At 38.1% G+C, this 11,715-nt stretch overlaps 2 protein-coding genes across 4 annotated transcripts; both read right to left on the reverse strand.

The window, feature by feature from the left end:
* Positions 1 to 1,059: 1,059 nt before the first annotated feature.
* LOC126608684 (uncharacterized) lies at positions 1,060 to 5,929 on the reverse strand. 3 transcript variants are annotated; one of them, XM_050276653.1, is made up of 6 exons: positions 5,685 to 5,929; positions 5,095 to 5,162; positions 3,697 to 5,011; positions 1,849 to 3,549; positions 1,727 to 1,760; positions 1,060 to 1,495 (listed from the first exon to the last, which is right to left on the reverse strand). In XM_050276653.1, the coding sequence occupies exons 1-6, from the start codon at positions 5,806 to 5,808 to the stop codon at positions 1,348 to 1,350; spliced, it is 3,390 nt and encodes a 1,129-aa protein (XP_050132610.1). In that variant the 5' UTR covers positions 5,809 to 5,929; the 3' UTR covers positions 1,060 to 1,347. The 3 variants fall into 3 exon arrangements, with proteins under 3 accessions (XP_050132610.1, XP_050132609.1, XP_050132611.1); XM_050276652.1 differs by having other exon boundaries at positions 3,688 to 5,011; XM_050276654.1 differs by lacking the exon at positions 5,685 to 5,929 and having other exon boundaries at positions 3,688 to 4,911.
* A 990-nt stretch (positions 5,930 to 6,919) lies between these two features.
* LOC126608115 (very-long-chain 3-oxoacyl-CoA reductase 1-like) lies at positions 6,920 to 9,518 on the reverse strand. The gene is made up of 3 exons (XM_050275899.1): positions 8,633 to 9,518; positions 8,356 to 8,425; positions 6,920 to 7,427 (listed from the first exon to the last, which is right to left on the reverse strand). Exons 1-3 carry the CDS (start codon positions 9,268 to 9,270, stop codon positions 7,170 to 7,172), a joined length of 966 nt encoding a protein of 321 aa, XP_050131856.1. The 5' UTR covers positions 9,271 to 9,518; the 3' UTR covers positions 6,920 to 7,169.
* Positions 9,519 to 11,715: the final 2,197 nt, after the last annotated feature.

Below are 11,715 nucleotides of genomic sequence, written 5' to 3' on the forward strand. Positions count from 1 at the left end.
ACATAATCCTTCTTTCTCATGAGAATGATAAGGAGACTCTGACACCTCACATTTTAACGTTAATTTTCGTACTAAAATTATAAAATGTTGTGGACAACAGAGAGTGTAAGATCCCACATCGGCGGGGTAGGGGTTGGTCCCTGGTTTTATATGTACATGCCCATCTCTTCCTAGCAAGACGCGTTTTGGGCTAAGGCCTAAGAACAAATCCGTGAGGGCGTGGCCCAAAGCGGACAATATCTTGCTACGGTGAGTCTGGGATGTGATAGAGAGTTGATGAAGAATGGGATGTGATAGAGAGTTGATGAAGAATCCGACTTTTGAGAGAGTCTCCTTAGCATTTCTATTATTCACGTTCTAAGTTTGTTGTCATTTTGTTTTATCAATGATGACAAATTGAGGGGATTGACTACATGTATTTTTTATAATCACCATCTAATGGTCAAATATGTGAATATATGTAATTAATACAATTACCATTTGACAATTAAGATGGTGATTGTATATTCAATACATGTAAGTATGGTAGCCAAATCCAAAATTGAGAATGTGAATACATGTAAATATAGTAGTCAAATCCAAAGTTAGAATGTGAACATAATAATTTTGACGGTAATTCTTTTTATATATATATTTTTGAGACTATTATCGCCCTTCTCTTTCTCTTTGCATACTTTATTTATTTTTATCCTTTTATTTGTCTTTGATTTATATGTATGACCTAATTGCTGAAAATAAACACCAAAACATCAAATTAGTTGTCCAATGTGGGTATGTGAATGGTGAGAGATACTGATTACGTCATGCTTGGAATATTTGGAATTTTTAAGCCTAAAAAGTTAATAAAATACTTGGTTAATTCGAAATTTATACTTTAGACGATGATTTCCATAACGACTAAAACAATGCATTTGCAGTGGCCCCAATGCATGATTTTGTTGACTAGCTGCATAACATAAAGTAAAAATTAACGTAAAGATAGGAGATTAACAGCTTCTATTAGCCTGCTAATCCGCTTAGCAAACTGAAAATATGTTACTTCTTTCCGCGACAAAATCGTCCTACAAAATCCACTTTAATTGCAACCTTAAATAATCCATAAACCTGCCTTAATTATACAGTCAAACAAGCTTACTACATGGCGGGAACAAAAGGGGGCGAAAAAGGAAGCAATCTACAGATTCTACACGCACTAAGACCCTTTTGATTCATGACAAAACTGCCGCACGGATACGATGCAGCTGAAAGGGTTCCAAAGGAGGGGAGACAAACTAAACGTAAAAACAGAAAACAACATAATCTCAAGGCCTCGGAGAGAATGCGAAAACATTGGCGACGGTTCAATGACTATGATACAGGCTGACTGTCGGGTACGGGTTCAATGGGTTCGCTGTCCTCCTCCAGTTGTGACTGAGACGCTGTAAGTTTTGCCTTCTTGAATGTGCTAGAACTTTTGGCCAATTCATCCCAATTCATGTCCTTTATGCCGGAAGTGCTGCTCCACGATGAAACAATACATGAAAGGCCTCAGATATTGATGAGAAGGAAGATTTCAATATAAAAGTAACAATGCTCCGTGGTTCTTAGCGACAGATTGATCCCCATTACAATTCCGGTTTTTTCTTAGGGAGAAAAAAAAAAACAAATCTTCTTACGAGCGACAGACCAAGCGAATTAGATGAAAGGTACAAAGTTGTTAAAGAGGCATGGCTGCTAACAAACGTACCAGGATTTTATGACGCTTCTCTCACCAGCCTTTCCTGTGGAAAATGCAATGTATCGGATAATGAAATCATGAAAACTGCTGTGGGTATAAATATTCAAGACATGAATTCTTTTTCAACTTACCGCTTCTTGGTGTGCTCATATCTGCATTGCTTTCCCCATCTGAGTAGCCAGACGACGAATAATCTGATGGAGTTTGGGTGCTGGCCTTTGAAAGTTCATCTTTACCTTCATCTTCAGAACTCCCACTACTGTCATCATCCTTGAAAATTTTCCTTGGTGTAGCTAAGATCTTCCTCCTTTCTGGGCTGTTTACAACTTCACCATAATCGATACCATAAGGTTTTCCACTGGCCACACGATTTCGGTTCACACCTGATTGAGACTTGTTATCCATTTTATTTTGGAGAGGTTTATTGTTTGCTTTTTCCAATTTAGAATTCAGTCCAGCTGAAGAATCATTCTTTTTCCCTATACGAGTCCTATCAATACCAGAAACGTCAGCACCACTGTGAGTTCGGGCTGCTTTAGAAATGGAATTCATCTTATCAGACTTATCCGGGGTTGGGGCTTTGGTCCCAGTTTTAGGAACTTTCTTCGAAAACCTTTTTCCATCGTCACCCTTGGATGATGATCCTTGCGGCTGTATGGAGTTAGAGTTGCCAGCTTCAGACCTTCCATCGATCCCTTGGTTCTTCTTAGACTTGAGCGAACTTTGCAGATCAGGCGAGGGACCACTTTGTACATCAAGCTTTCTTCGCTTCTTTTTTGGTTTATCATCTGCTCTGTTTGTTCTAGTTACCTCGGCGTGCACTTCTTTAGAGGTGGCAACTTCATGCTGGCCTAGGCCAGGCACCTGATGGTTGTCAAAGTTGTCCTTATTGCCTTCACAAGAAACTTCCATGTTATTATCAGCCTCATTAGAGCATCCATTTTCAGGAGGGTTCCCAAAACTTATGCTAGTGTGTTCTAGTGCATGAGAAGGAGCTTTAGTAGGGTCAATACGCTTGGATTTTGACCGAGCAGGGACCGAATCAGTTTCCATGCCATAGCCCTTATCAGATTCCACAGCTTTCCCATTTGATTGTTCAATGGGACTTGTTTTGTCCAACATATCAGTTGTCGGTGTTGGAACCTGGTGACCAACTTTTTGCGCTTCAGCTTTCAAATTCGGGATTTCTTTTGTCATGGTACTCTTTTTCCTCTTAGATTTCTTTTTGATGTTCTGCTCCATACCTTCTGCATTTTCTTGAGGTTTGCCATTTTGCTCCAGGTTCCCCACCTCACTGAGATCAAGGTTACCAGTTTTCGCAACGATATGAGAACTGTCCGTTTCTTTTTCTAATACATCTATCCCATTTTTCTTAGAAACATTACTTGCCTCCTCCTTAGCTTTATCACTAGCATGTTCACCATGTACAGCTTCACGAGGTTCATCCAACGAAATTCCATTCTCAGAACCTTTAATGTGTCCTGCACCTGATTCAACCAAAGTTTCTCCTATGGATCCCTTGGTTTTTCTGGTCTTCTTTTTCTTCTTACTAGTGTTATTAGGAGTGACCATTCCATTTGCATCCAACCATTCAGATTTCACAATTACTTTTGTATCATTCCTATCTCTCTTATCCTGACCAGGCAACTGTGTCTTTTCAGACGTCACCAATTCAGAATCCTTTCTCTGTAATGATTCTCTCTCCTCTCCAATTCTTTCTACGCAATCAATTACACCTTCACTGGGAACTTTGAAAACAGAGGAAGGACGGTTGTCCAATCCTTCTTCAGCCTCACCACTTTTGTTTTCCACATTGGCAGTATTATTAACATCTATAAAAGAAAGAGCAGTAATCTTAGACAAAAGACCCCTTTTCCATCTAGATTAGTTAAATTCTTGAAAATCTAAGTTAGAAAGGATTCAAGGGAATAAAAAAAATCTATAACTGATCACATATCAATAGAGCAAACGAAACTTACCCAGTGATGAGGGTAATCCAGAATTTTCCCGCAACTCTTGGACATGAGCACAGTGATTTCCCTTCTGAGAGATTCCATTGAGTTTAGGTGGCATTAAAGCTTGTATACCTTGTTCATTAATAGAAGCAGCATTGTCTTCTACACCTGAATTTTTATCATTACTTCCTGAAGCAGCAACAGCAGATCTCTCTTGTAAAACATCTCTTCCGGAAGGAGCTGCAGCAACTACTTCATGAAGAGAATTTGGTGAAATTTTTCTCTTTTTCTTCTTCTTCTCTGAAGATTCGGCAGTTGAACCATATAAGATAGCACTTGCATTTTTCTGTGTGTCCCTTAAAGAGAATTCAGATGCAATCTCTGGCTTGGAAGTCACTTTATCATTTTCTTTCAGTGAATCCTCAAGACCAGATATGTTTTCAAACCTCCGCTTTTTCTTTGCAGCAGGCTGAGATTGTGAAGCATCTTCCACTGCTATATTGGAGACCACAAAACTGCCATGCTTAGATGTATTCTCCCTGCTCCCGATGTGTTTTCCAAGAACTTCAGTGCCCTTGTATGGATCATTTGTCATATGAATTCCAGAATGTGACCTGTTATCCATACTAGAAGCTGAACTCCCGCAAGGTTCTTCTGTAGTGTTTTTGTTTCCAGCTGCCATATCCTGTGAAACATCTTTACTGGTAGTAGTTTTCTTTCCAAAAGTCACGTCACATAGAACATCTCTACTCTGATTGCCTAATGAATTTTCAGGTGGTATATTATCTGGCTGCGACTGTTCTTTACCAAATCCAAGAACTGAAGCACTGTCTTCTTTTAACTGCACTGGTTTTTCATTTCTCTGCTTAGTCTTGCGTTGTCTTTTCTTTTCAGCAGGCAAAGCTTTTTCCGAAGAGACATCGCATTGGACATCAATTTCTTTCCTCGAGCCATCTGCCCTGCAATCTTGTGTTTTGGGAACTCTGTACCCCTCGCTACGTACGCTGTGGTCCTCCTGTATTTCAGGTTCCAGCCGATTGGCCGTCTCATCAAATGAAGTTGCACAATGACCAATACCAGAACTCTTGAACCCTATCTCCAATTGTTTTGAAGTTTCTCTAGCAGAGTCAACTGACCCAGCCTGGTCAGCAATATTAACTTTCTCTTCTGCACGCTTGTTCCCCTCAAGTAGCAATGGCATTGAATCATTAAAATTGGACAATCTTTTCCCCAGAACATCTTTAGCATCGGCAGAAACAAACCAGTTATTGTTGACCCTGAAAGCATTTCTAACAACCATGGAATCTGATAGGTGATAAAAGAATCCTTTGCGTTTTACCTACCAGGCATACAAATCATCCTCAATACCAAGGCTATATTTCAGCAAAAGTAAATTAACAGTTCATTAAGAAAAAAACAAACCTTTAGAGTTTCAACTTCGATTTTTCCCGCCCTAGTAAAGCACAATAGATGTTCATGTTCTATTTTCCCTGCACATTGAAGGCATTCACACAATCATTCACAGTACATAAAAACGCAAATTTCAAGTATTCATGGTAAAAAAAGTGGAAGGATGATAACTAATGGAACAATGTAGATGTAAAGTGAATCACATTAATGACAATCATACGAAAAGTTGTGATATAAAGCATCTTCCTATAGCTTTATAAGATCAGTTTTTTCTTTTGTACAAGCATCATTATTACGGGATAGGGGATTTGAACTCATGACCTTGTTTGCAAGATAAGCGCTCTTAATCACTCGAGCTACAAGCCGCCTTGTGATTTCTAAGACTCTTCAAAGGCCGAAAACAATGCATTTAATTGGGTATTTGGAGCTGAACAAATTGTAAATTCATAAATATTAACACCCAAATTTTCCAATTTGGTAATAATTATTCAAAGCAGCATTCTTTACCCAGAAAAACAATAAAAGCGATTAAATTTTTTGAATGGGAGGTAAAAAACAGTATCAGACTGAATACTAAAAGAGAAGGGATGGGATAATATTACGTTTGAGTGCAGAAACGGTGTCGTTGGGGTCGATGGTGACGGCGATGTGGGTGCCGAGGCTGGTGTCGACGAACACCGTGGCCTCCGCCGTATGGGAGACCAAAGTCAAGTTTTCCTTCCTCATTGATCGACCTGGTAACTTCCTATGACTTAAAAATAAAAACACAGGAAACCCACATACCAATTTTTCTTCGGAGGTATTTCAATGGCGGCAACAGTCGGTCTCTGTATATTAACCGGAAGGTGCGTACTGCGCTCAAGGCGTATGTGAAGGGCGGGTAAATGTTTACGGGCCTGAGATAATGTGCTTCAGGCCCAATGACACTTTCCGCTCACTTATGGGCTTGATTTTTTATTTCTCTACTTAATTTGTTTTATTACAACAACGGACCAAGAAACGAAGAATTTGTATTATCGATTCTTTTTTTATCTCTATACATGCAATTCCCTCTGCGTTATATTTTTCATATTATTTTGCACATGATTTTTTATACAATCTCGTATTTTTTGATCTTCTTGTACATCCTTTGAATAATTTTTTGGTTGTGCAAATCAAAGAGAATGATGACCTTTCGTCCCATAATCTCCCACTACTATATATCGTCAAACGTGACACATGTTTGTATTTTCTTTTTATCCCTTCAATTTGTTTTAAGCATAAGCTAGTATAGCGTATGAAATGGGTTCAATGTCCAATTATAAAACCCCTAGAAAAAAGAAGAAGGATGAATCGAGATATAACTACTACACCGAAACCGGGCACAACTGGATATGAAGCTGCATTGATTATTTGAATTATGCCTATAATCAACTAGGGAGAAAATATAGAATGGGTGTGAGGTAATAATTCCAAGTTGAGACCCAATCGAGAGATGTTTCGATTCATATTCCCATGTATAAGTGATAAGGAATACCAGTCAAACAATAGTACCAAGCGACAATTTTTTTTATGAGAATAAATGGAGAATTATAAGGAAAACCCATATCGCAACCTAGCCTCGTACAAACAAAGAGATTAGAATCGGATATTCCTATCCAAGTTGCGCCCGTAAGCAAGGTGCTTCAATTAGTTTGTTCTTGTCAGTCTAATTGAATTAAAGGAAAACTAATGAAAAGAGATTGAAAACTTTGAATTTTAACAAAAATGACAAAAAGGTGTTGTAAGTGAATGGTACCAGAATTGACTTTTGGAGTAAAAATATGATTTTTCTTTAAAGTGAACCGTACTGAGAGCCTTTCGTTAAATTTCCCTTGAAGTAATAGATCTTCAAACAATGTGGCTATTTCACTAGAGAGCAGTTCAAGGCATTAACAAGAAAGAAAACAGTGATCACCAATCAACAACGACCATGGAATTTCAAAACATACAACAGAAAATGAAGTCCAAGCATACAATCAGATTTCCGAAGTCCTAATCCGCTAAACCAAACTGGCATGACCTACCCAACAACGCATCTGAATAACGTAACAGTAGCGTTCGGTCATCTATGCCTGCTTCAGGGAAGAATCTTTCTGCTGTCCTCTCTTCCGAATCCTCAGGCAAAATCGCAGACGCCATGCGTCAACAACAGACTCCGGCAATGAGCATGCCAAACCCCAAAGAAGTGTGTGCGGCCAGTAAGGAGTGCAACGAGGCTCATAGCCTATCCAGCGCAGAGCTGCCCGGGCATAACCGTCAGTTGATGGTACAAAGAAGGAAGACCTCCTGATAGATGCCATCTTTGTTGCCACGTACAATGGAACCTGCAAAGAGAAACTCCTTAGTTTATAATGGAAACAACTCGAAGCAAAGTCGATACTAACAATCATCCCTACTCCCTAGTGGCAAGCATCCAATGCTCAACAGATAAGTTGCCAAACTATGGCAATATGCATACGAAGAGTCAGGATATAAGGGTTCTTCTCAGTGCTCTCACCCTCCATGTATTAGATACCATTTAATAATTTTGAATGTAGTCTAGGACACGTTTAATTGCCATTTCCTAATGCAACATATCACTCAACCTCAAAGTTTACGCTTAAAATCAGAAGCCGGACAGGGTAGCGTTCAAAATTAGAAAGGCAGGAAGCATGATGCACAAGACTCTTAAGACTCATTTCAACTATCGCTACTGACATCCTCACTGACTGCCTTTCACATTCAGAGATCTTCAATTTCCATTCAAATCTGCACCAATTAGTCCAATTTTAATTTGTGTTGACATCAGTTTCATTGCCGATCACATCTCAACGGTAGTTTTTACAGTTCCCATATACATCAACCTGTGATACAATCAGGTAATACATGACGACCATTGTGATGTACTCATGGACTCTAAAACGGAAACCAGATAAACGATCCGAAGCTACTTAAACGCCAACATATAACTACTATGGTATATGCAGCAGGGGGAAAGATTCTGATAATTTCAAAGTAATTGTAAAGCCAGAGCCACTTTTTGTTTCACTACATAAAGATATACACAACGCACCACCTTTCTATAGGTTTACTTCTAATGATTTGAGAGTTGGCTTCAATTACTTACAATATACTTAATATCAAAGTTATGGATCAAATGAATATTTTCTATTTGCCAAACAAATCGTTGATCAATTACCCGCAAAACGCGAAAACCAAACCAACTGAGCTAGCTATAACGATAAGTAAACAAAAAAATCACAGAAACAGTACCTGGCACTGCACGTCAATCCCACTTTTCTTGTATTCAACGTACAGGCACCTAGAGAACTGATCAATATACCTGAAAAACAATTACAACAATAAGCACAAATGGATCCCAGATAAAAGAATACACAAAAAATTACGCACTCAGGGGCTCGTAGCTCAATTAGTCAAGAGCATTCTAAACCCGAACTCGAACTCCGAATTCGATTCCCCCTCCTCCACTATTGCTTGTATAAAAATAAAATAAAAACAAGAAGTGAAATAGTAGGTGCAATATACTCACGCTTTTGTAGCTGCATAAACAGCATACAGAGGATCCGAGGGGATCACAATCGCAGCACCCGAACCAATGTTCACAATAGCACCTCTCTTCCTCTGCACCATCCCCGGCAAAACAGCCTGAGTAACCTTCGTAGTACCTTCGACATTAACCTTAATCAAGTTCCTCAGCAGCTCCGAATCCACCTCATGAAAGAACCGAGCATACGGGTACGAAATCCCGACGTTGTTAATCAAAAGTCCCACATCCAACCCTTCAATCGTCTCCCGAATGCGCCTGACGCCGTCGTCGAGGTCGCCGGTGAAGTCGACCACGACGGTCTTGATCTGGGTTTTGCCGTACTTGGCCAGGACAGCGTCCGAGACGTCCTTGAGTTTGTCCGGATTCCGACCTACCAAGATCAGATTGAGCCCCTTCCGAGCCAGTTGGAAGGCGAAGGCCTTGCCAATGCCATCGGTGGGTCCCGTGACGAGTGCCCAAGATCCGTACTTTTTGAGATTCTTGGCAGGTCTAAGGAAATTGACGTAGACCCATTGGAGGAAAGAGAGAGAGAGTTTGAGGAGAGAGAAAGAGCCGAGAGTGAAGAGCACAAGAACCCAGAAAGGCTGAGCCTTGAGATGCTCGAGTAAGCAGGAACCCATGTCTGTTTCTTGCTTTGGATCTGAATTCTTGAATTCTGAGATTTGGGTTTTTGGAATTAGAGTGGGGAGAGAGGAGGGAGTGGCGTGAGGAAGAAGGGCATAGCAGGGAGTGAACGGTGGGATTAAATTTATGGAAGCGTCTGAAACTGGTAGAGAGGAAATGTTGGATGAAGTAGATGAGCGGAAAACCACCCCAATTAACTACCTCTGTTTCCGGGGGTACCATAAACGACAACTACATTTTATTGAGGGTTTGTCCAAGTGAAGGAAATTTCCCTGAGTTTAGTTTACTAATTGTTTAGAGATGAAGGGGTGTATTCAATTGAGATTTAAAGGGATTTTAATTGTTTTAATGAATTTAAAGTGTATTCAATTATAATTTTAAGATTATTTATTAAAATCATTTGAAATTCGAGTGTATTCAATTAGGATTTTAAAAAAGTTTATAACATCCTATGTGTATTTAATTAGAAATTGGTTTTAAAGAATTTGAGAAAGTTGAGGAATTAGAGAGAATTGGAGAGATTTCATAACGTATTTTAAGCATCCATAAATCTCACATCTCCCTATGAGATTTTGAGGGAATTTCAGGGACCATTTGTAATAATAACTCAAATCTTATATGAATTTCTACAAATCAATTAAACTCTATAAAAATCCATGAATTTATAAATTCATTAAAATCTCTCAAATTCTCAATTGAATACACCAATATTTTCCTATTTGAAGAAATGATTTTTGGCAAGCAACAAGGTGGTTACAATCATCTTAATAATTGGGTGTTTACAATTTTGGCAAACAATATGGTTAATTTTTTTCAATCATCATTTGATGTTTATTTATGCAAAAAAATTAATAAAGTTAGCGATTGTTTTGGTCATCTATAATGAGGTATAAAGTTCAAACAAGGTAAAAAATAAATTTCAATGTCACGAAAAGAAGAAACATCATCTATGTCAACATTCAACGCTGAAACAAGTAACGTTAACTCATTTTTTACATATAAGCATCGTGGGAAAGAAAATATCGATCTAACTTAAGCTACAAACTTCTAATTAACTCTTTATTTTGAGGGTCAAATTTGTTTTAAAAACCCAAATTTCATTCTCCTTTCTCTTGAATGTTTGTTTTATTCCTTTTCTTTGGCTAAGTGAACAAAATACATCTTACTCATAGTTTGGTGGTGGTTTGACTTCAAGCCAAGGCCGACCTTGTTACAGGCGATACTATCTATGAGCAACTTCATCGTTGCAATGGGCACTTAGGGCAAGTCATTATTGAATAGCCTTCAATGAACAATAACTGTCTTTTGCATCTGCATCCCTATACTGAATAGCCCTGGCAGTAGGCAATAAAATATTAGCATTTTTTATTTTATAAAATAATAGAAAATAATTTTATTTTTAATTTTGGATATAATTTTTAATCAGTCTCTTTGTACCACGTGTCATTAAATAATAAATTACAACCCAAAGTATTTGAGAACATATAAAATTACGGTGTAAGTTGGAAGATATGATAACATATTTATAGAAAAATTAAATCAATTTTTATTTTTTTTTCAGATTTTTAAAATTAATTTTTTACATTTTAAATTAATTTTTCACATTATTTATTAATATTTAATATTTTTATTAATTTTATATTGTGACTGACGTCAACCATTCATCACCTGGCCTGTCCATCCAACCTCCCCCGAGCCCCGTTGCCCACATGGGCTGAAGTTGATTGCTGGGCTATTGCCTCATTTATGTCGCCTGTCCATCAGGTCAAATACACCGGTGGACTTGCTCTGAGAATTGCATCATATGTTGGGCCATGCATAAAATTAATTCGATTCGATTTTGGCAAAAATCAGACCTAAGACTTCTCTTTTAAAGTGAAAATATATATCACTAAATCATATTATTAAGTGACATTTAAAGGTAAACATTGAATGTGATTTACCAAAATGTCATTATCTTTTTAAAAAGGCAATCTTAGAGAGGGTGCTTTCTTGATTGAATCGTAGGATGGACCTTATTTGTTAAAATTTTGATTGTACACCAACCTATAGAGCTTTCTTCAAATGTTGCAGCTATAGCAGTTGGGGGACAGTTCTAGAGGGTAAACTAAAAACTTAGGCATTATTTAATTATCATCTACTAACATGAAATCACAATTTGTCCAACAAGCTTTTTTTTATTTTTCATACAGTAAGCTACAAACTTCTAATTAACTCTTTATTTTGAGGGTCAAATTTGTTTTAAAAACCCAAATTTCATTCTCCTTTCTCTTGAATGTTTGTTTTATTCCTTTTCTTTGGCTAAGTGAACAAAATACATCTTACTCATAGTTTGGTGGTGGTTTGACTTCAAGCCAAGGCCGACCTTGTTACAGGCGATACTATCTATGAGCAACTCCATTGTTGCAATGACCACTTAGGGCAAGTCATTATTGAATAGC

Source organism: Malus sylvestris, chromosome 16, assembly GCF_916048215.2.
Source record: "Malus sylvestris chromosome 16, drMalSylv7.2, whole genome shotgun sequence".
NCBI lineage: Eukaryota > Viridiplantae > Streptophyta > Magnoliopsida > Rosales > Rosaceae > Malus > Malus sylvestris.